Genomic DNA, 25,633 nt, shown 5'->3' on the forward strand with positions numbered 1-25,633 from the left:
ATATATATATATATATATATATATATATATATATATATATATATATATATATATATATATATTTATTTCATTCTAGTCAAATCACTACTTACAAACTTTTAATAAACTATTCATTTTTCTTATTAGGTGTTTATTCAACTACAAAACGAGAACGACAATGTGCCTCTGACAGAAGAAGCCGTCTACTATCCTTCGGTCCCGGAAAGTAGCCCGAACGATGTAAAGGTCCTTCAGTTGATAGCCGAGGACCGCGACATTGACCCATTACAGCAAATTTCTTATCGCATAACTTCAGGCAATCCGGAAGGATACTTCGCCATCAATAGCACTAGCGGTAAGTACTGGAAACACACTCCTCTACTAGAACGTGATGTATAGGCGTTTTCGCTTGACAATAATCGACTGGATAACATCGACCAACGCGCTTCTCCTGGAAAATGCATTTAAAATTCAATTATTTTCCAATAAAAGTCAACAGGACAATAAGCTATTAATATTGATCGAGTCGTTCCTCTTCGACCAGACTTCTACGGTCACCAGTTGATGCACATTTTCTTGTTTACCTCGATCCACTCTCGACGCTTCGTCTGTACAGCCCACAGTGTGCGGAAAGGGCGAAATGAACAATAACAATAACAGTCGAAGTGCATTCAGTAGGGGACGATTGGGTAAAATGCATCCCCTAAAGAAATATGATCATACTTAGCTATAGAACATTTAGTGGGAGAATTCAATTAATAATATCCTTTAACTATAATATTCCTCTGTAATCATAATCATAACGCTTTGTAAAATATTCAAAAGAATAAAAAATCGAGTTTCGATATGTAGAGCAAAACGCACCCATCCGGGGTAAAATGCATCATAACAACGGGGCATGCGGTACCACAACACCGGCGTATAATGCACCCCTACAACGCACAGTGTCGCCTAGCCGGACATAATCTCAAAATTTTATTTTCGATTTTTCATGATTTAACATTTTTATCTGTTTCTTAACAGGTTGAATAGAGTCTTCTCAAAATATTAAGTCCCGAGGACGAGAGTTCGATTTTTTACAGAATGGTAACATAAATTATGAGTTCTGAGGAAAACTATTTTCAAACCTACGTTATTCAAATGAATATATCTTTTTAGTTAAGATTCCGATTGGGGTCGAACTGATTTCATTTGAAAGGTTATTTGCTGGCCTTATAGCTGCCATTCGATTTAGTCGATACAAGCCTTTCTGCTCGCTCGGACATGAAAAACAAATAATAAATCGTGCAATAATTTAAAGGTATAATGTTAAAAGTGGCTGTACTTTTTTTTGAAACGGTTCGGAAAGATTGCTTGTTGTTCATGATACTTGAAAATTAGTGTTCCGAAAATAAATATCTTGTTTTGCCCCTTCCTGCCCCGAGGTATGAAAAAGGTGATTTTTCATGATACGTCTGAAGGAGACGCATGGTAGCCTTTGATTACCCAGGGTACGTAATATATTTTATAGATATTTCTTATCATCATCAACAATTGAAAAAATGTGTATTCTGCTAAAAAATTCACCACACCTAATTTTTTGAAAAATAATTTTCGGGTATAGTGCATTTTATATTCGTAAATGTTGAACTTTCGAACCACCCAAAGTGCCAAAATTTTGAGATAATAAAAAACAAAAAATAAACATCAAATATGAATTCAGCGTCACAAAATTACCCTAATGTGAAGTTTTCATCAAATTCGGGCGACTTTTGAGGTTTTGTCTGTCTTTTGTATGGAAGGTGATCACTGTGCAACGAGGCATAACGCACTACGAACAAGAACTGAATCGCCTTAGCATACGCAATTAGCAATTTTACAGAATGATGTTTTTTTTAAAAAAAGAAAGGGACATTTTGCCCTCGATTGAACAAAGGGATAAATGATAATTTTATTTTGATGATTTTTCGTATATATTACGACAGAATAACGACTAACGGAAATAATAGCACAGACATGCACCAGTGTAATGGTAAAAACAGCATTTATATGAGCTGAAAATACTTATTTTAAGAGCCACAATAATAACATGAGAAGAGCACGTTATTGTTTTTTTTTCTTTGGTTGCAATTGATGTGCGGTTATCAAACATTAGCATTTTGTCCCGGGGATGTATTTTACCCCACCTTTCCCTACTCTGTAGCAGAATATTGATTGGCTATGGAAAGGTGAAAGCTTGAAAATAGTTTTCTTTGTTCAACCCTCTCTCCTTGTCAGTCGGTCGATAAATAATCAGGTCGGCATATGTCTAGTCCTTCTGCGGGGTCTAGTTAGGGTGGTCAATGCACCATATGCAAGCACCGTCGAGGGCAGCGGGGTTCAAGCAGCAGAATTCGTTTTACGAAAAATATAGTACACATATTTCATCGCGGTACATGTGAAAGTCAATATTTAATTTGCCACTTTTCTTTTAGAAAGAAACTTTATCGTACTAGAAAATAAATGCCTTAATTAGGCTTCTTTTACTGTTCTTTCATAGTCAACTTTAAAATATTTAAAACCCAATATTTCTATTTTGTTAATTTTTTGGTACCCTAAGTTTTGTGTGTTTCCAACAGATACTCGATATCGATACCTTTATCATGATATTACGTGCGGTCAGTGCTGATTTCAGCATGTCATCATATATCCCTACAAACCCCTTGGCGTCGATTCGTAAACGGATTGATACATTGCAATGAGCTCCATTCCAGGAGACGCACTGCCTTTTTATCATAAAACAAAAAATATCGGGACATTATGCTTCTGATTGAAACGGAAATGCAACTCTGGCTACGTATGCAAAACCACTCGACGATGAGTGGTTTCAGACACTTCATTTAAACGAATAGAAGTTTGCTTAATGAAGTAGGTGTATCATCTAGTATTGATTAACAATTGACCTGGATACTGTATGTTGCAGAAGATTCATGTTAGTGATAATTTTCTGATTAGGAGTCAATAGATTATATAAATTGCATATTTTCTTTGTTCAATACATATGCCTGTATTGCAGTTTTATAACGAAAATTGTTTTCGTGCATTCCGTACAATCCGTTCATTCCATTTATTCCGTTTATTCCGTTCATTCCGTCTATTCCGTTCATTGCACTCTTTTCGTTCATTCCGTTCATTCTGTTTATTTCGTTCATTCAGCTCATTCAGTTCATTCAGCTCTTTCGGTTCGTTCAGTTCATTCAGTTCGTTCCGTCTAATCAGTCCATTCAATGCATACACTCCATTCGGTTCATTCAACTCATTCAGTTAATATATTTCCTTCATTTCCTCCATCGCCTACATTTCCTTCATTTTTTAAATTTCTTTCATTTAATTCTTTTTTTATTTCATTATTTTATTAATTTTAGTCTTTTATTCCATTTATTTCATTAATTTCATTCAACATTTTTCCATAACTCTATCCATCACAAAAGTCTGGTGTCCGATGGAACTAATTAGAGCAATCAGAGACAATAATATCGTAAGTCGGCACTTATCCACGGAAGCCAATAAAATTTAGCTGATCGAAGGGAGAGGAGCGGTGACGATCACCTATGGGTGGTATTGGGCTCTATGAATCCCATTAGTAGGTATCGGAACTGTAGCGGTGTTCATGAAACTGATTGGAACATGTGTTGACCTCATCGCAGATCCTCGAAGGTGGAATTGAAGCGCACCCAACTAGAGGCTGGGAGGTCGCAAGTTCCTGCTCGATTGCATATCTTTTCGCCGTGTGTCCAATAGACTGGTGAATCCGAATCTCTTTCTGGATAAGCGAAGAGGCTTATCCTTTTTTGCTTTTTTCCGTTGGGTATTTTCCTACAAACCTAGAAAAAGGGGAAAACTGACTTGCTTTAAAAAAGGAAATGTGAAGTGTTATCTATCAAACAAGGTATCACTGGTAAGCGTTGAACATTCTCTTTCGATTTAAAAAAATAGCAATTGATGTAACAAGGAGAATGTTATTAAGGTTTAAAGTGCACCAAACGCTCCCGTTTTGTAAATATTTAAATGATAGTATAGTAAACCTGAACCTGAAGCCCTCTGTAAAACAGTTTGACTCGGTAAAATTAATTAGCCAGCACAAACTATGGTACTTTTGTTTTCGCTTGGACTACACATTCTTGATCGAGCTTCCCACTAACGTACCTATGAAATTACATATTGATTTTATCGTTTTTTTAATAACCTGTACTATACTAACAAATAATTTTTTGTTCGCTTTGTTTTCAGGTTTAATTACCACTACTGCGAGGAAGCTTGATAGAGAGAACCAGTCTGAGCACATTCTTGAGGTAGGTAGCTAGTATGGCATGCTCATATTGACTGCTCCCAGGTAATCGATATTGATTGGTGGACCAGGTACCGTCTTTGTTTCGTAAATTCCTTTGGCTGCCTCAAGGGATTCAATTTCGTAAACAGGCTAACGAAATTCATTACTGAATTTTCCATTTGTGCTCTGGATCACTGAGTTAACCGTTGGTATTCACAAGAAACGATACCGTTGCAGGTGAAACGCGCGTTTTTTCTCCGTCCGCTGCTACCGTTATGATTATGGTAACGATCCTATCCTGAATTTCTACTGGCAATGCACCAGTTCAGCCCGTTTGAAATATGGTTGATACGGAAAGAAAGCCTAAACTGAAGGTTAAAAAAGTTCAAAGCTTCTGAATGACCCCTAGGAAAATCCATCTTGGTAGACTTTCCATAACGACTCACCTAATGCTACCTTATTCCACCACCCCACCTTGCTGACGATATTCAGGCACTGGTGGTTTCGATTGCTGAGCTTGTTAGCGTTAATTTTCAGAAAGTATTTTCTGGCTTTTATAGTGGGTTGCTTTACATCTTTGGCGCTACAATCATCGTTGAAGTAAGCGAAAAGTTTACGCTTCCATCCAGGAATTCTTGTTAACTTTTGGAAAATGTTGCGATTTCTTTGGTAATAGTTAAACATATGGCCTAATTTATGTTTTGAATTGTCGTTCGTTACGTCTTTCGTCTGCTTATCGTGATCAGACATCTCAAATGTTCTAAAACAAGGCCGAAACAATAGCCTTATTCATTCAAAGCTTGAATCATGGGTATAAAAGTATTCTTTTCGAATCATTTGGCCTGCTGAACTTCAAATCAGTTGGTCTGCTGAAAGCATTGATGATATAGGGTGTTGAGCCCATTTTCGCCATGCTTCTTTTATCACCCTACCCATTTGAAGCCGTTGGTTAGAGCAGTGTCTGCCATCTTTGTTCAACGCATTGAGTCAAATGGTAGCGCAACAATAGGGGCACTCGATTCGAGTTTTCGTTACGCTCAAACACGAGAATTTCACTGTTTTCAGTGTAATTGTGTTATTATATTGGTTCTTAACAATGAAGCAAAGCTGTTGATATAATTTTTTTTCGCATTCCATTGATTGTAGGGCGTGAAATTAAAGAATTAGTAAGACACCCTGCTTAGTATTGTTAAAATAGGCACTTTACCCTAGTTAATATTGCCAACATAAAAAAATACTGGTGGCTCCTGGGGGATGGCACGACAACATTCTTCCTCTTGAACTAAAATGTGTTTTCAGGAATCAGGAATCATACTGGCTCGATTGGCTCGTTCCCTATGTATTATACTATATTATTCATCAGTGCAGAAAAAATTGGGTAAAAACTATGTTTTCTCCACTAAGGAAAAAATTGTTTAGAGGCGCGTTTCCGCGTGATGGCACAAATCCTATAACTTAATTAGTTGTGGAATTTGCGGTTCGACATCTTCTCATCAGAATCCGACACTAACTTAGTGGGCGAAGGGCAGAATATCGACAATCTCCATTACCGTACATTGGGGAAACATTGATCACTTTTTCAAAAGTTTTTTAAATAACCTTCTTCAATCCAAGTAGATGTAACTAATTGCATTTTTAAAACGAGTACTGGTAACCATAGATTAAAAATTTTCAAATTGTTGGGTATTTCATTTCGTTTTACTATAAAAATAAAATTACTTTGTTGTAAATGTTCATTCGTTGTTTTCCGGGTAACTTTGATCAGCAAAATTTGTCTACCGCAATGAGAGATAACGCTTGAAATGTTGTGTAAATGTCTCGAACGAGAATCAAATTGCGTAGAAGGATACAGATAACTTTTATCGAACGTTTTCAGGAAAATAGTCGAAATTAAATAGTTAACAACACAATTCTCGAATTTTTAAAATGAATTATTGAACAAACATTTTTACGGTTTCTAAAAATTGATCAGTTCAGTTAAAGTTGATTGATTGCAGTTTATACAAGGGATTGTTTGAACAAATTGAAACGACGCAGTAGAGTTGTCTCATTTTCAATTTGAATTTATGTTCATAAAAGGGCTCATGAAATGGTAAAATAATCGTTTTCGATAGATGCTAGACATGTTTAGAATACGGTTTGTTTTTCATTTCGATGATTTTGTTAGAGGTAATAGTCTTATCGTATGTTACGGTAATTCTGTCGTTTTACGGTAATTCTGTCACCCACCGAAGTGCGATGGGTAATGAATTAAAAATCAGGCATTATGAAAAATCCCGGCCTTGGTATCAAGCGGGGACATTAAATAGGTTAAATGTCGCCAAATGTTATAATCATGTGTTCTTCCTGGGACATTATCATAGCCCAGGGATAGCATGAGGGTTTGTGCATTGGGCCGGAATCTCAAAAGTTGTAGTTCGAATCCTCTGGGGTGATTTTTTCGTGTAATTGCTTTCTTTTAACTTGCTATTTCGATCTGTTTTCCCCATTAGATACGACCAAAACAGTCTTTAATAAAATATTCATGGTGTCCCTGATAAAAAATATTTTCATAGAAAAATCAGTATCGCTAAAATACTCACTAATCGAAAGTGAAAACGGGCAAATCTCGAGCAGAATAATGTAAATCACATACAAATTCGCACGATTTTCGGGATTGCTAAATATCATGCACATAATGCATAATGCACGATAGCAACCTAGCTCGATTTCCTCGCTACAGTTGAGCCCATGCCGCCAGCGTTCAGTTGTCGTCCCTGTCCTGTATATATGGGTGAAGAAAGGGTCTTCCTACCCACCTTTCTCGGCAAGTATTATACAAATTGTAATGATACAACGGTTGAACCGATTCACGCTTCGCTTCTCTTCGTCGGACTCTCGCCGTAAGCTGCTACTGTCCCGTTCCTGCTCTCCGCATCGCGCCATTAGGTTTCAACGCATACTGGGACGCAGTTGGCACTATGGAAGTCCGCGACCCCCTGCCACAGTCGAGTAATTGAAGCCAGCGATCCTCAGTCGTCCTGGTCCTGTGTGTGGGATGGGTGAAAGGGTCATCCAACCCGCCACAAATGGCAAATATACATTTGATCCAAACACTTCTAGCGCTGATGTTTTCTTCGCTTCAAGTCTTTTGTTTTTTGCTTCGACATCTTGTGATCTGATGCCAACCATTTCTCCCGCCGACGACGATCGTCGTATTCTGGGGTTCGATGCATTTGATTCGGGATGCCTCCAATCCCTCACCAGAGTCGACCCAGCGACCGGGAGCCATTCCAATCCTGTTCGTGGGAAAGAATATTCCTACACGCTTAAAACGGCAACACGACTTCGCTCTCGGCTAAACCTGATCCGTCCTCCAACAACATCCAGGTTTATTACCAGAATGTTGGTGGCCTAAATTCATCAACGGACAGCTATTTGCTCGTGACTCGGGCTGCTGTTACGACGTTATCGTCTTGACCGAGACATTCGAAGTCTACCGCTGTAACCGCAACGCCCTCAACAGCCACAAGACAGCAAGTAGTGGTGTGCTTGTCGCCGTTCGCCATGGTATATCGTTGTACATCTTTCCTCAGTTTCTTTCATCACCTCGATTATCTAACCTGACGTGGTACAAGGTAAGTAAAGGATTTCTACGATTGGACATCTGCGCTTATCAACAATGCCAGTTATATTTTGGACAACTACAGCAGCGCAACTCTTCGGCAAATTAATAATGTCACCAACGAGAATAGACGTACATTAGACATCTGCTTTGTAAGTGCCCGGGACTACGCTCCGAACTGCTGCATCGCTCCGTCTCCTTTAGTCCCGCATGTGCGTCATCATCCCCCACTACATCTATTCGCTGATAACCTAGGAGTGGGTTTTAAAGATATACGAAAATCTTAACACGAACGAAGCGCGATGACGTTCTCTAATATGCTTAACTACCTAATCGACCGCCATGTACCAAAGCGAACAATTAGTACCGATCAACACCCTCCCTGGCAATTAACCGTCCTTAGGCGATTAAAAACTGCTAAACGAACTGCAATTAAAAATTGCTTGCTTTACGAAACCACTACTTTCAACTCAACCACGAATACAAACAGCAAAGCAGACGCGCTTTTTAGACACCAGCGGAATGTTGAACGTCAACGGAAATCTAAGCCCAAGTCGTTCTGGAAGTATGTGAACAAGCAGCGAAAAGAATCCGGTTAACCATCTTGTATGTCGTTTGATGGGGTTTTAAGTACCGACACTAAGGAAATTTGTCAACTGTTCTCCGACAAATTTTCAAGCGTCTTTTTTTTTTGAATGAGCACCTTTCACCACAACAAGTCGCTGCCGACGCCAATTTAATTCCTTCTCAAGGACGAACTCTCATCCGAATTTGCGTCGATTTTGTAGCAAATTTTAATCTGGAAGCATCTAGTCCTCCAGGCCCAGATGGCGTTCTCTCGATTGAACCACTTCGGTGAATCATCGAGGTGGCGCATTCCCTTCCAGCTGGAGAGCAGCGCACATGTTTCCAGTTCATAACAAAGGAAACAAATCGAACATTGATAAATTATCGGGGAATCTCGTGATTAAGTGCAGTATCAAAACTATTCGAGCTGATTGTTTTAGAACCTATTTTCTTTCACTGCAAACACTACATTGCAGATGACCTGCAATGTAGTGTTTGCAGTGCAGATGACAACCCGGTTTTATGCCTAAACGACAGCAAGCAAACCATATCCCGTTCACATCATATGTTGGGGAATATAGGGAGACTTGACCAAGCGCAGAATTCTATTATTGACTATAACTTGTTCTAGCAAGCCACTGAAATTTTTGGTTTTTAATATAATGAGAAGCGCCGTAAAGATGAATGTCTCAATGATCTAGATGCCACTAAAGGCTCAGGACCTGATGGAATTCCACTAGCTTTCATAAAGAATTTAGCAACTGAGCTCACGTCACCTTTATTCGGACTGTTCAATAAGTTACTAGAATATGGTATTTTCCCAAAAGACTGGAAAAAAATCTTGTTTAATACCTATTTATGAATCGGGTAAAACATCTGATATTCCCAATTATCGTGGAATTGCTATTCTACCTTGCTTTCCCAAACTTTTCAAATCCATCACAAATACAAACATTTCCAACCAAGTCAAATTCACAACATGGGTTTTTTAAATGGCGTTCAACTAGTACAAACCTTTTAGAATTCGTTGATTATTCGTTAAATGCCATGGATAAAGGAAATCATATAGAAGCTTTTTACACTTCAGCAGAGCTTCCGATAAACTGGACATTCCCCCCAACTTTCAAACTTGAAAAATTGGGAATCGAGATGAGACTCCTCAATTGGATTAAGTCGTATTTAACAGATCGCCAGCAAATAGTAAATTTCTATGAGATGAAATCTGATATAATTAAAGTTACTTCGGGGGTTCCGCAAGGTTCACACTTAGGACCTCTTCTTTTCATTTTATATGTCAACGACGTCTCTCTTATTAAAAAAAAACGCTTTTAATCCACCCAGTGATGATGAGACATTTCTTATAACTCTTATCACTCTCTTCGGATATTATATCGTTTGAGAACATTTTGAACTTGACGCTTTCACGGGGAAAAAAGCCTTATGTTTACATTTGTAAGTATCGCCCTTTTAACAAAAAAGCGTTGAAATGAAATCGCAGCTCCTGATATCACGCTATCTCTGAAGTGCATGCCTGCATAGTTCCAAATTTTACTTCGACATCGACTTTTTCTAAAGGTGGCTTCCCAGTAGTATCCTTGATTTGAATTATTATCGCTAATCCTAATGCCAAAGAACAAATAAAAACCTCTCAAAAACGAACCGTTTGGGGAAATCTGGAATTACTGGAATTTTCATTTTCACGAAACTTTTCGATAGCCTTCCGTCACTTGCGTTAATGCACTGGGTTCACAGTGCTCCGAAAATCTAGCGAAATCGTCTTAGGGCACCAGCGGGTCTAATTCAGAGCTATTTGCGCGGCGAGTTAAATCTGTAAAGAACACTAAAAATTAATTTCTATTCCATAATTTTCAGTTCAGTAATTCGAGAGATCGTGCTCACCGCAAGCCATGAAAAATAGACTACGTTGTGAAGCGATGGTCACTATTTATTAAAAAATCACGGTTAAATAAAAAATTAAACTATTAAAAAATTTCAAATAGTTTATAATTTTCACAAACTTATTAGGAAAAATTGTTTAATAAGTTTTCGTAATATTGTGTAGGAAAAAAGCTGAAAATTTTAGTATTTTCTCTATCTGCAACATATAAACCCTTAAGTATACCAATTAATTGGTATACGAATTGGAATAGGTTCGCCAAATTTTGGAAGACGTCTATAAAATAACCCCTTGAAAGCTACCTAAAAATTGTTGTAGTTCGATGCAATAAAAAAAATCATATTTGCCAATTCATATTTGGCTGATAAAATTGGGGTGTCAATGTATTATAATAGATATTCAGCATTCGAAGAAGTTTCTTGTGAACGAGTGTAGAACGACTTTGTTTCTACGGTCAGCGGTGTAGCCAGAAATTCGGTTTGGTGAGGGTTTGGTGAAAATCGATCATACTGTCATAATTCCGAAACCATAATTTTTAAAGTTTTAAAATTATGCAGAATTATTTTCCAGACAATAGTAACAAGGTTCGTGTCTTTAGCGAATTTGTTGAGACTTTATTGTAGTCATGAATAAAACCTGAGAAAATTCACCATAAATACTTCTTGGACGATACACCGTCAAAATTATTTTATCAAATGATGCGCTGTTTAACGTTTGTAAAACTCATTGAAGATACTAAACCTCCGAAATTGGCGGTTTCATAATAATGCTATCTTGACCTTAAATTACTGTTTTTAAACATTTGACCTATACATATAATTGGTCATACAACAAAAATCAAATGCTCATCAAAATCGATCAGAACCTGCTAGAGTCGAATGGAAATCGTCATTTTTCATAAATTTCTCTCTACATTCGGAAAGTGTTATCCTCGTTATTAATCATATTACGTTTTCGTCTCAACTCGACGCATTCCCAAAATAAAAACCTGTTTTAGTCCACCTAGTGATGCAATTGTGCTTTTCTCATTTGTCCAGACTACGATTCCATGGCTGGTTATGTTCAATACGATGGTGGAAATGAATATTACATGTTCAGTACGATTTGCACATACATACAATGGATCGACAGCCTCGATCTTGAGAAACTTTGTGATACTGAAACATCGCTTGAAACCAGCAGTGGATCATGGAGAATGATCCGGGAGGTCCACGTCCTGCCGAAATTTTTCAACTTAAGAAATTTTAAACTAGTTTTAATTTTAAAGTAGCAACCCCTCACTGCATACCCCCCTCGGGCCGGTATGATTGACGATTTTTAGAGTGATTGCATAATCTTTCTATATGAGAAAGGCAAAAATGTACCAAAGTCCAAAAAAGTCAATTTTTGCCAAACATCTCAATGTTTCATGCATTTTAAAGGCATTTGGCATCAAAACTACAAATTTGATTTTGAAAATTTTTCATTTCAGTTTATATGGGAATTTGCTGTGTGATTGCACTCTTCAACTCGTAACTTCGAAACCGGGAGTCCAATCAATAAAAAATTCAGCCAATGGGAAGGTTGTACCTTTCATTTGAGACTAACTTTGTGCAAATCGATCCAGCCATCTCTGAGAAACAGAGGTCACATTTTTTTCTACATACACACAGACATTTTCCAATCTCGACGAACTCAGTCGATTTGCATATGACACTCGGCCCTCCGGGTCGAGATTAGATTGACGAATTTTAGAGTGAATGAGAAAGGCAAAAACATTTTTAGCAAATGTTGAAAGTTATGCATTTTTTTGGTGAACAATTCTATGTTTCATAGACATTAAATCAATTTTAACTTCGCTTCCTATTGAATAAAGACCCTTATTACAGTACATCTCTACAAAAACGAGATTAATTTGAAAATAAATCTGAGGATTATGATTGATTGCAGAACTCTGGAATTTTCTATTGGAATGTTTTCAGGCAGGAATTTGATATTGATGCTATTAGACAACTGTGAATTCAAGACCTATAGGTCAGTTACAGTTACAACTCTGGAATTTTCTATTAGAATGTTTTCAGGCAGGAATTTGATATTGATGCTATTAGACAACTGTGAATTCAAGACCTATAGATCAGTTACATATCAGGACCCCATTCCGACAATTTATCAAAAGTCCTCATGATGTTTACAACAACAGGTTATCAATCTACGGATCAGATAATTGTTATTGTAAAATTGAATTAAATCAGTCTGCATCAATAAATTTTCAACTTCAATCCAATATTTTTTTTGGGTGTGGTGGAGGGGGGAGGGGGGTTGTATGGTGTTAAACCCCAAAACCTTCTCTTGGTTACGCCGTTGCTTGTAGTTATTTATTTCGCTTTTCATTTTCCGATATGTTTCAGATCGATCCGATGGTCATAAGTTAGAAAAATTGCAGTCAGAAGGTTCGCACAAATGAACATTTTTGCACTGATAAGTTATCAAGTTCCTTCCAGACAACTTGGAAGTGTTCGGTGATTATTTCTAGCGGTTGTAGATAGAAAAATGAAATACAAAATTCGTTTTATCGTAATAATGTTTGGCTTATTTCAATGGATTATTACTATATTGAACAATAAATAGGCGACAAAAGGTAATCCACAAACGACAATCCATAACTTTTAAAGCATTCAAAATAGATATTTAAAGTCTTCAGTAAAGTTATTCGCAAAAGTAAGAGCTACAAATTTGCTGAAGGCATCATTTTGTTATAATCACTTCCAAGAAAATTTGTGAAAATATCTCACTCATAGGGGGATTAATCAGCAAAAGCACAATATCAAAAGAAAGGGCATATTATCTTCATTAAATTCTCCGAAGATACTATTTACCTAAAATAAGCCGTTTTGGCGCTAATAATAGATTACATTTTTTGGTCATATTTCTGGCAATGGGAAATGATAAAAATCTTTCGTCCGCATTTAATTATAAATATCTCTTTTGATAATAGTCCGAATTCAACAATCTATAGCTTGTTCGAAAGGTATTCGTTAAAGCTGTCTAAAAACATATAAATTGTTAAACTATATTGTCAATTTCGGGATATAATTCAAAAAAACTGCAAAAAACGCCATTTTTACGCATTCAAACATTCATATCTTGAAAACTAAACATCATAATCAAAAACAAATTAATAGCGTTCGTACTGTTTTTTATTTCTTTCATTTAAAATTGGTTTGGATAAGATCGCTTCAGCCATTGCTGAGAAACACGAATGAGAATTTGTCCGTTACATACACACACACACAGACACACACACACACACACACACACACACACACACACACACAGAGACATTGTCCCAAATCGTCGAGCTGAGTCGATTGGTATATAAGACTCGGCCCTCCGGGCCTCGGAAAAAATCTTGAAAGTTTGAGCGAATTCTATACATTTCTTTTATAAGAAATGTAAAAACATTAAAATTCTCATATATGCGGATGATATGAATCTATTTTTAGAAATTAGAAATAATAATGACTATGTTGTTTTTCACAATGAAACAAATCTTTTATACATGGTGTTGTAAGTGTTTACTGGAATTAAATGTTCAAAAATGTAATCTCATAACTTTTAGCAGAAAACAAATCACAACCTCCGTGTCAACTACATTAGGTAATCAAATCGATAAAATAAGAGATTTAGGAGTTATCTTAGACAAAAAAGTTAAAATTTGTGGAACATTACAACACAATTGTTCATAGAGCTAGTAATATGCTTAATTTTATAAAACGCTTCGGATATCACTTTCAAGATCCTTACACAATTAACACTCTACGTAGCATATGTTCGGTCTATTTTAGAATATTGTAGTATTGTTTGGTCACCATTCATAAAAAAACACGAAGTGAGAATTAAGTCAATTCAAAAGCAAAGATGAACAGCAATCCCTCTTCCATCTTATGAAGCACGTTGTATGTTGATAGATATTCAAACATTGAAAGAACGTCGGGACTATGCTATGATCTCGTTTCTAAACGATATCGTCATGCAGTGTACTGAGTCATCTTACATATTGTCAAAATTAAATTTATATGCTCCTACTCGTCAATTACGCAATAGAAATTTGTTCGCGATAGGTCATCACCGTACAGATTATGCTAATTTCGGACCACTAAACCAGATGATGGCTGTGTATAAAGAGCATTGTGAAAGTATTGGCCTTACCATGCCCTGAACAAATTTAAAACAGTTTTTCAACTCTGCGAAATCATAGTACATTGGAATAGTATACAGTATAATATATAAGCAATTAATGTTTGTGTAATGTAGTCTACACACCAAAAACTAATGAAATTTAAACGACATGTAAATCAAGACGAATGTAAACATACAACGATTCAATCCAAAATTTGATTGAAAATGACGGTAAAATTAATTGGAGCATCAAACAGTATACAATTTTTCACTTTCATTCGTGTCATTCATTTTACAACAGTATTCGTGTAAAAATACATTAAAGTGCATTGGTTTTCCGTTTAAAGAAACTTTCAATCCACGTGTAAAATTATAATAAAATTCGTTGAAGAAAGCACGACAAGTCGTGTGTATTTGTGGTACTTTGTAATTTTACATTTATATTCATGCTCCAAATATGTGCATGAAATTAAACTTAAAATTACAAAATATTTTTTCTGTGTACAATTGATTGACGAATAAAATTCTTTTGTTTTCTTTCTGAAAAAAATAAGCTTCTTAAAAAATTTCAAATATATTGTTAGATTTATTTCGGTCCCTAAAGGTAATTTTAAAGTTTGGAATGAAAAATCATTTCCTTATAGAAAATATTTAGTAGATATATCCATACAAAGTTTGATCAAACTTTGTATGGATATGTCTACTCGACTAATAATTACTTTTAAAGTACTCATAGTGAAATGATTTTACATAAATCGGAACATTGATATAGTTATTACTAAAATTAGCACGACATTGAACGCAATAACTAATGTTGATGCGACTTGACCAAGTGGCAATGAGCTGAAGAAAGATAAACATTCTCTGATATTTACTATGCTATGGTACCTACAGTTAATGTAAATCACGTCACAAAACAACCCCACATCAAACATCAGTCTATAACTTTTAGTACTAGTAAACAAAGTTAGCAGTAATATGGATAATTTCGTGACGTGTGAACATGCAATGTAAGCAGTACAAGTAATACCTAAAAGGAAATGCATTGAAAACAGTCGAAATTAATGAAATGCATCCATTTTATATTTTTTTACTGCTACCTAAGGATCTCGACAGTATGAAAAAAGGATTACAATATGTTTTATGTCGTTATTTTTTTCTGATTTTTCTAAATTCTCTTGGTCAAGTCTTCCCAGGCCGATCACAGAAAAACTTTTATAACTTTTGAAAAAAATAAAATAAAAATTCTGCAAAAAATCATGAACACACACAATACCTTTGCACATTATATCTTAATGACTTTGGAAGGATTGAAAACCTGGTCAAGTCTCCCGATGTTCCCCTGCTTGATGTATTCTCTGGCGGATTGCAAACCAACGATATTTACATGGATCTATCTGCGACCTTCGACAAAATCAACCATGATAACGCAAACTCGGTATTCATGGACAACTTCTGCGCTGGTTCCGTTCATACCTCGATGGTAGGAAACTCCAAATCAGCATTAATGACTGTCTATCTGCACCATTTTTCGCTACATCCGGCATCCCACAAGGAAACCATCTCGGTACAGCAATATTTCTCCTCTACTTTAACGACGTCAATGTCATATTACAAGAACCCCGCTTTGCTTTCACCGACATGAAATTTTTCTACAAATACCGGATAAAATCGATGCCGTGCTTCTTCCGAGGGAACTGGAGATCTTTGGTAGTTTGATCTAAGCAGAATGGTTTGCTCTAAACAGAATAATTTTAAACCCGAGTAAATTACCGGAGTTTAACTACCACATCAAGGTTTTCGGAGTCATCATGGAGTCGGCACTAACGTTCAAACCACATACTTCATACATCGCTGATAAGACACCGAGACAGCTTGGGTTCATCTTCCGAAGAGCGAAAAATTTCAGTGACGTATACTGTCTTAAATAGCTTTATTGTGCGTAAATTGCTCAACGTTAGAATATTATTCTGCTATCTTGAATCCCTACTTCCAGAACGGGATTGACAGAATTGAGGCTATTCAACGCCAGTTCATACACTTCGCCCTTCGACATCTCCCATGGCGAAACAAATTCCATCTGCCAAGCTATAAAAACTGTTGCCAGTTAATACACCTCGATACACTCAGCATTCGGAAGGACTGCTCTCGAGCCCTGTTTTTCTCGGAATTAATATCTGCCGGAGTTGATTACACTACAATTCTAGGACACCTCAATCTTCAACCCCGCATTCGAACACTGCGTACTAACTCTCTTCTGCGACTACCTTTGAGGAGAACCTACTACGGACGGTATAGCGCTTTGACCGGACTTCAGCGAATTTTCAATAGAGTTGTCACAGGATTCGACTTCCACTGGACTAGAAATACGATTAAAAATAAGTTTTTGTCTACCCTTAAGTGTAACTAGGCTAAGAACCACCATTGGGGCCAAGGGTTGGTGTTGATATAACAAATAAACTTTTGCTCATGAGTTTTCCACAATTAAGTCGGGGCCTTGCTTGATATTAACCTCCCGATTTTCGTCTTGCTTTCCGTCATTCTCTCCATCTATTACATCGTTATATCCTCTGTGTACTCGAGTCATTCAGCCACTTCACTCTGATATTCTCCAGCGGTGGATTACCGTACGCAATTTAGCTCCTCTTTATTGAGATCCCAGCTTGGTTGCGATCTACTCGGATAGTCTCTGGAAGTGAACTCGACTTACTCCGACTGAGACTTCCTTGACGGCGGAATTTATCCTGATGCTTTTTCTCGGCACCAATGTCCGTTTTGTGAGCCGATAAGCCACTAGTGGACCTAGTCTACTCACCGGGCATACCGGTAGATGCCGATGCCGGTCGCCAATTTTCACTACAAGTACCTTATAAAATATTCTTAGAAGATAAGTTCTTCCAATGAACTTAGCGAAATTCTATTTAAAGGATTAGGAACATTCTATTTAAAGGATTGACTAACATATCCAGTTTTTCTACACATAAAATATTTCAGGGTGTTTTGTTCCCAAAACACTCCCGGCTACTACGCCACTGCTTGGAGCGAGTTCCAGACCCTATAATGAGTCGTCGTTCTTACTTTAATCCTCAATCGCTATAATGGGTCGTTTTTGATCCACAGGATTTGTGCAAACAAGTGTTTTTCAACAAAAAAGAACTTTTTTTCTTTCGCAGATTTCGTTTTTTTTTTAAATAAAAATGGTAAATGAATATATAATATTTATTTAAGTCAAACATTGAACTACAATGTAAAACAAAAAAAAATAAAATGAATCAATTTAAACTACAGATATTTGACTTTGAAATTCACGCCGGGTCGAAAATGACCCATTACAGCGACAATGGAAATTTTGGAGTTATAGCGTTTGAGGGTTAAGTAGGTGAGGCATCAATACTTCCCGTCTACCTTATCCTTTCTCCTTCCTCATGAACGATGGAGATGGGGGCGGTCGGCAATTGTTGCTATTGAGGTTTTAATATGGGTCGAAATGGTATAAATTCCTACTTACCATTTTCTAAGCCACTCTTATTAGATAATCAGTACTCAAACATGATGAAGTCAGTGTGCAATTCGCCGAAATCATCGGCACGCAACGCAAAATGCCCACAAAGGAAAATCGTTCAATAAGCGTTGCTTCTTAAAAAAAATTAATAAAAGCTTCATACCGCCACCCCAAACATATACATTGTCTACTGACTGGCACTGACATACTGTCAACGCTTAGAAAATGTCTCTAACTATCAGTTAATTTTTATATGAATCAATGCAGTCCCGATCAGAAGAAAGTGAGGATACCATTCAAACTATATTTTCTATTAAAATTGGTTATAATTGTTAAATATTTTAACTACTGCGTAGACCTGCTTTATGATAAAATTTGGTATGAAAAAAGTTCCACTAATTAGAATAGACTGCGCGCCGATCCGAACATAAATATTTTTAAGTGTTGTGTTTTTTACGAATACCACTATTATTTCTGTTCGCTGTTAGCTCGAATCTAATAAGTTAATCACAGTAAGTTGGTATCGGTTGATTTAGCACGTACCTATAATATCTCAATTTACAGTAAATATTTTCGTGGCTGGCCAATGATGGTTCTCAAAAAATCAGAATTGTTAAAATACGTTACTTTTTTCTTGTAATCATTCGAAATTAGAAAATTACAGGTTTCAAATTATCTGTTTCATACTGCGAAAGCACAACTGGGATCACCGCAATGGCTAGAGTAAATGAATTGGAATTAATTATACGTCACACATAAAATAATTTTTCATTTTTCTCGCCATCCGTATTCTTTCTCCACCCATACTGTGCACAACAAGGGCAACAGAGTGGAACGCCTAAACTCACTGTGATTATCCTATCGTTGCCTGTCAGCAGATATCTGTTAAAATTGCAAATTCCATATATTCTTTAGGTAATGTTCATCATCATCAGCATCATCATTATGTTCACCGACCTATATTCGCTCCTAGACCTGTCTCATTCGAAATTTTAATTATGCTCATGTCACCCTCCGACTTCTAGGTTCTGGTGATGGATAATGGCGCCCCACAACTTTCATCCACGACCCGCGTAGTCGTACAGGTAGAGGACGTGAACGACCACGCACCAGAATTCGATCAAAAACTGTACAAAGTTCAGATACCAGCCAACGCAAAAATTGATCAGGCACTGTTCCAGGTAAGCGGTGTTCATAAAAATTTCTTTTATTCAATGTAACACATTACCATTATGCCTGCCTAGCATTTTGCGTCCATATCAGCGTTTGTCATAGTACATTTTCCACCTAATCTGATTATCGTTAAACAAGTCATAAAATTTAGCATGCCACATAGTCGACAGACTTTTTCTTAGAGAAACACCGAATCTAAAAACGACGGCTCATTCACTTCTCCCCTTATAATGCCTGAATATATCACGTTACATCTACGTTAACCTTTTTGATTTTTCGATCTGCACGTACCACCCACCCACGACGGTACAAATGTGCTGTTTACATTCACCGCACATAAAAATCATATCTGCACGACAAAAATTAATTTCACCGCAGGTGCTAATCCTTCTTTGTCGTGCTGTGCGTTCCGCGAGCGATGGAGTTTGGTCCTGAATTTTAATGTTCCACTGTACGTCGTCTGCTGGTACTTCTTTCGAAGTTCCTCGTGTTCGTGTTTATTTCATGTTTTCTTCCCCCTTCACTCATACGCATCCATATCACACACAACTCAGGTGACAGCATGAGTCATATCCTACATGCAAGATCTCTTCGTATGCTCCCGTGGATTCCGATTCATTCCCCAATTCCCATTACACAAGCTTTTCTCATTAAAATCTCATTTAGGTAAAAATGATAGCATCGGTTTCCCGAACCGCAACGCTGGCTGGTTGGTACTCCGAAGTGTTTTCACATATAAACTAGAGTTGGACGGGTACCCGATACCCGACCCGAACCCGTACCTACCCTAAGGAACCGGGTTTTGGTTTTATTGTCACCGGGTACGGGTTGGGTTGGGTTCTTTAAAATATATTTATTTCGGGAACGGCTCGAGTCGGGGTTTTTCGAAACAATTTGCACTTACCCGTATACATGTTTTTGAATATTTGTATGTCTTATTTCCGCAAATATCATAATGTGAAAACTTATCCTCGTAAAAAATATTCAAACAAGTATAATTTTCCCATTTTTACATGAAAAACTTCGTCCTGTAGGTGAGCGTGTATAGAGTGAGTGGGACTATTCACATACTTTGAACGGAGAGTTCATAATCTAGAAAATATCATCGCGAAAAATTTTGCGATTCTATAAAACGGGGACACATTTATCGCTTTTTGTGAAGCTTCTCGTGCATTTTTAAAGTACCGTCATCGGGGGTTACTTCACGCCACGGGGGCTACTTTACGCCAAAATTAAAAAATTATACTTCAGCTTCTAGTTCAAATTTAACGCTATATTTTGACAAAAGCAAAACATAGTATTATTCGCTGGCCCAACACAAATATAAAAAATGGATATAGGTTTAAGAAAATGCTCGCAAGTAATCGTAGTAGGCGATGAAACTGAAATATAAAATGTACACAAGAAGCATTGTAACCTAAATACTCTTGGGAAAGTATGATATACTAGTCAAATTATTATATAAAAAGATATAGATTACGTAAAATTAACCTGGCAATGCAATGCAATTTTTGTGTTTGTACTTTTTGGCCGTATTTTTGTTTGTTTGGTAAATGGTGACCATATGCCCATTTTATCTAAACTTGGGGCTACTTTACGCCAAGCTTTACTTAAGTCTATATTACACAATCTGTATACTTGATCTAAAATTCACTCTTATTTTGATATTTGATTATAATTCAAAGCAGATTTTTATTAGCGTACTAGTTTGACTGTTTTGAAAAATAACAGTAATCGATAACTTGCATGTTGAGTAGTGTAGTTGAAATGGCGCAAACATATGAAAACGCTATCGGTTCTTGGAGTATTTAAACTATGTGTATTGAAGCAATTTGTGTGGAAAGACAGAAAAAGTAACGGGAAATAGTTCTGCAATGTAGGCGAATGAACTTATGGTTAAAATCTTACTAAACAAAAAGGTCCTCAGTATATTGGAAGTGGATATCTCATAAAAGAGGGATGAACTGACCTGACCATTAAATATAACAGTACCATTCGCGTTTCTGATGGTAAAGCCTTTGCACTCCGGAACACAATTAAAACTACTTACTTTTAGAAAAATACTAAAGCAAGGTTGATTAATTCATAAGGATCAATGTATATCACAATCAGCGTTTTTTTCGGCTTGTTGTTTTTCATTGTGGGACTTATTGATTCCGATACGCAGTTTTTGAACATACCCTTTCATTTTTATGAGTACGGCATTCATTTGCATTTACACATAAATAACGAGCACAATCCATAACAATAAATAAAGAAATTAATATACTTTTGGGAAAAAAAACTTTGGCGTAAAGTAGCCCCCCTGTGGGGGCGACTTTACTCCAATTTTTGTTCTTTATATCTATATATCTTTATATCTATATCAAACAGATTCAAATTTGAAGTTGCGTGATCGTATCTCTAGAGTGTAATTTATAAACGTTCTATTTTTGGCGTAAAGTAACCCCCGATGACGGTATTAAAGTTGTGTATTTCCTTTTTTAAGTTTTGGGATAATTTTAATCAATAACATCTTTGAACTAAAAAGAGAAATATTGCGATTTCACAAATACTCTTTCCGACATTCAGAAACAAAAGCAAGTGTATGGGGAAGATCAGGGCCGGCGTTACACTTTTAGCCCGAGTGGGTAGTAAGCATAGGGTGAGGGGTCTACTACTAGGGATTTGTTCCATTTTCGCAATAAACACGCTTAAATTACATTACACAATTACACATTAAATCACTTGAATTGGTCTGAAATTTCGAGCGGGTAATTACCCACTCTGTTATTTTCGAGTGGGTAGTTCTACCCATACTACCCACGCTATCCGCCGGCCCTGGGGAAGATATACCTATACAGTAAGATTCCGTTTGTGGCAAGATCCGTTTTTGGTACACTCTGATTTTGGCAACAAATGGGTTCCGTTTTTGGCAACCTTTTTATTGCACAGAGTAAATCTTTGAAAAATGCGCATCATATGATCCTATTTCAAACATGAGAGTCATACTTTTTATATTTTACATTATGCGCATTGTATTTTATGTTCACAAAAAGGATGTGTAATGTATGTATAATATAACTAGTAACAGTGTAAGTAGTGTCTGATGCAACTTAATTGCTTTTGATGATAAGTCCTAGAGTCTGTACACTTTAAGGACCAATTTCTTCACCCTCGCTTAACTTTTAAACCAGGTTTACCAGTATGTTTATACCTGGGTTAAACTTTAAAAGGAAGGGGCGGTAAGGGTTTCAGCATGAAAAAAAAACTTTTTCTGTGGATTTTTTTTTTTAAATTTGGATGAAGCTTTTCTACATTATAATGTATCATTTCAATAACATTCTGTAATTTTCTATGCAAAAATATCGACAAGCGAATCCCTACGGTGAGTTTGCGAGGTAATTTTTCAATAAGGGGTTTTTCGTTCATAAAAAGTGGCAAAATTTTCGTGAAAAATAGCAATTCCGCCATTTTATGAGCAAAAACCACTTCATTGAAAAATTATCTCGAAAATTCGCCGTAGGGGTTAGGTATTTCATTCATAGAATGTGTATGCAAAGTTTGAAATAAATCGGTTAAGTTGTTTTTGAATGACAGTTAACACCGCAAATCGTGTTGTTTACAGAGACGTTCTACAAAAAGCTTCGTCACCGGGAAAAATTACAGAATGTTATTGAAATAATACATTATAATGTACAAAAGTTTGGATCAATTGCTTCACCCAAATATCTAAAAAAAATCCGCAAAAAAAGTATTTTTTTCACGCTTAATCCCTTACCGCCCCCCTTAAGCGAGGGTGAAGAAATCGGCCCTTAAAGTTCCGTACAGAAGAATGTACAAAACTGCATACAATGACCGATTCGGGAAAAAAATATTTAGTTTGATCGTAGCAACATTTCGAGCATCTCTTTGTTTACTTTCTCTTTCGATTATAACAACGTCATCATAAAACTTTGCACTAATATTTCAGTACATATCGTAACCTGACGCACTATGGTCCCAAAGCCGTATCCAGAAAGACGAAATTGCTGGAGCCTAAATAGTTTACTTTAGTTTTACTATATCTTTGGAAAACTTTGTTAGTATTTTGTTGGCGATTTTTTCGAATGAGTGGAATTAGGTTGGTCCTTGTAGTTAGGGTACTCAAAAGGTTAACTATTTAGATGTGTGAAATTTCCTTGAGCAATGTTCTACAACGTTATAAAACAATTAAATTGAACCAACTTTGCCGAATAAACTAGGGCATCTCAGATGGTTCATTTGTTATAATTTTTGGGGGCATAGGAGTATCATACGATAACCCCTTCTGTACTGGTTCTATCACATTCGCCCGAATGACATTCGCCCGAAAGTCATTTACCCGAATGACGTTCGCCCGAAAACCATTTACCAGAATGGACCATTTACCCGAATGTCATTAACCCGAATGGACCATTTACCCGAATGCCATCAACCCGAATGGACTACTCGCCCGAATGTCATTAACCCGAATACCACAATCACTCAAGCATAATATAAAATCGGTAATTGTCTAGTTTAGTGACTTTAGTGAAGTCCGACTTTAATGCGGTTTTTTGCCAAAAGGATGTATTTTAACCCAATTAAACCAAATCCGAGCGGGAAATGTGAAATCTTTAACCAAAGTTTGATAAACTGAACAATAACAAGTGAGCTTATAGAGTGGAGCTAGTGTGATGCGGCTTGACCGCATATCCGAGGCCAAGGATCCGAAGCAACGCAAAGCCGTCCGTTGGACGAGGCGTTGATCCACCCATCGCCGGAGTTATAAGCAAACCTGTGATCCTCTTGTTTGCCCGGTTTACTCAAACATAGGGGCTATAGCCAGTTTAAAGCCGACTGAGCGGCAGCGAAGTCGGACAGTGCACCAGAAAGCGATGTGGCGTAGCCACATTAGTCAACCGTACACTGACCAATGTGGCTATGTGACATCGCTTTTGGGTGTACTATTCGACGTCACTGAGGTTCTGTTGCCAACGCCACAAATGCTCTTCAGGTGCAAACTGATGCATATAAGACGCAGTTGTCAGCTCGAGCGGTGAAATCTTGTGATAAACCGGACAAAATAATAAGAAATCTTTCGGAAACACCATCGATCGAGGTAAATATATATTAAGATCTTCCGTTAACGAATTGAATCAATTAAATTAGTAATTATATCTTGCATGGTGGAAGTCCATTTGGCACAACAATGTTAGTAAATAGTAGCTCATAAATGTTATGTGGCGAAGCTAGTGTGATGCGGCTTTGCCACAATTACCGAGGTCGAGGAACTGAAGCGGAGGTCCCTACTCGGCAAACCTGTGATCCATTCGTATGCTTCGTTTACTGAAACATAGGGGTTGATTCCTTCTTTAAATATGAGCAGTTCTTTGAGTTTGTATACCAAATAGCCCTCGCAATCAAACCGGTGATCCACTCGTTTGCCCGGTTTACTCACACTTAGGGATTGATTCCTTCTTTTAAACATGAGCAGTTCTTTTCCCACAATTAGGGGTTGATTGCTTCTTTCAAACATAACACATCTTTGGATCTGCATGCCAAATAAGTTTGCAAAGAAACTGTTGATCCACTCGTCTGCCCGGTATACTCAAACATAAGGGTTGATTCCTTCTTTCAAAACAAGAGCAATTTCTTGAATCTATATACCAAATAGCTCTCTACGTAATATTGGATTTCGAGACAGGATGATTCTTCCACCTAATTCACGGATGAATCTTCCATCTAAACCAAAGAAAAATGAAACAACTTGGTCATCAGACAAAATATTCGGAAGATCACCGAATACAACTAATTTACAAACAAGTTATTGCTTTGGCTTTCTTGCCCCATCAAGGTATTCCAATGGAACTCGATGAATTGAGGAAAAGTTGTCCAAAGGCTCTCGACGATTTTTTGGATTACATTAGTAAAAATTGTATTTTTGGTAGGAAGGAAACTAATCAAAAAGTTTCTCGATAACCGTTCTTTGCCCCCCGCTTCGTGGTCAGTTTTCGAAAATGTAGACAAAGATTCCTAGAACCACCAATAATGTGGAAGACTAGCACAATAAATGGAACGGTTTGTTAACTCGTGGAAATTCTATGGTGTGTTGAAGCAGTTGAAGAGAAAAATCATAGTACGTATGTTTTACGTACACTACAAGCGGTACCAACAGCTAAAAAGTCTAAAAATAACTCACGAAAGGACCTAAAACTGGAAACCCTAATTAAATCATACAAACCATTAACTATTTGACTGGTATAGCTTTAGTGTTAATTTCTTCATAGCATCAAATGTAATAAAATTTGTATTTCATCTTAATAAATTAATTTTTTTTCGATTGACATTTCGATGTTTTTCGGGTATATGGAATTCAGGCGAATGGCATTCGGGTTTATGTTGCGTTCGGGCGAATGTTTTTCGGGTGTTCGTGGCATTCGGGTGAATGACATTCGGGTTTATGTGACATTCGGGCAAATGTCT

At 36.9% G+C, this 25,633-nt stretch overlaps 1 protein-coding gene across 13 annotated transcripts in view; it reads left to right on the forward strand.

Moving 5' to 3' along the window:
- LOC131688555 (fat-like cadherin-related tumor suppressor homolog) overlaps positions 1-25,633 on the forward strand; it is a 690,234-nt gene that overhangs the window by 532,974 nt on the left and 131,627 nt on the right. For all 13 annotated transcript variants that reach the window (XM_058972873.1, XM_058972872.1, XM_058972882.1 and 10 more), the window contains 3 exons: positions 127-334; positions 4,228-4,289; positions 19,021-19,176. In XM_058972873.1, the coding sequence (XP_058828856.1) occupies positions 127-334; positions 4,228-4,289; positions 19,021-19,176 (426 nt within the window). The remainder of the gene's footprint in view (positions 1-126; positions 335-4,227; positions 4,290-19,020; positions 19,177-25,633) is intronic.

This window comes from Topomyia yanbarensis, chromosome 3 (assembly GCF_030247195.1).
Source record: "Topomyia yanbarensis strain Yona2022 chromosome 3, ASM3024719v1, whole genome shotgun sequence".
NCBI classification, from domain to species: domain Eukaryota; kingdom Metazoa; phylum Arthropoda; class Insecta; order Diptera; family Culicidae; genus Topomyia; species Topomyia yanbarensis.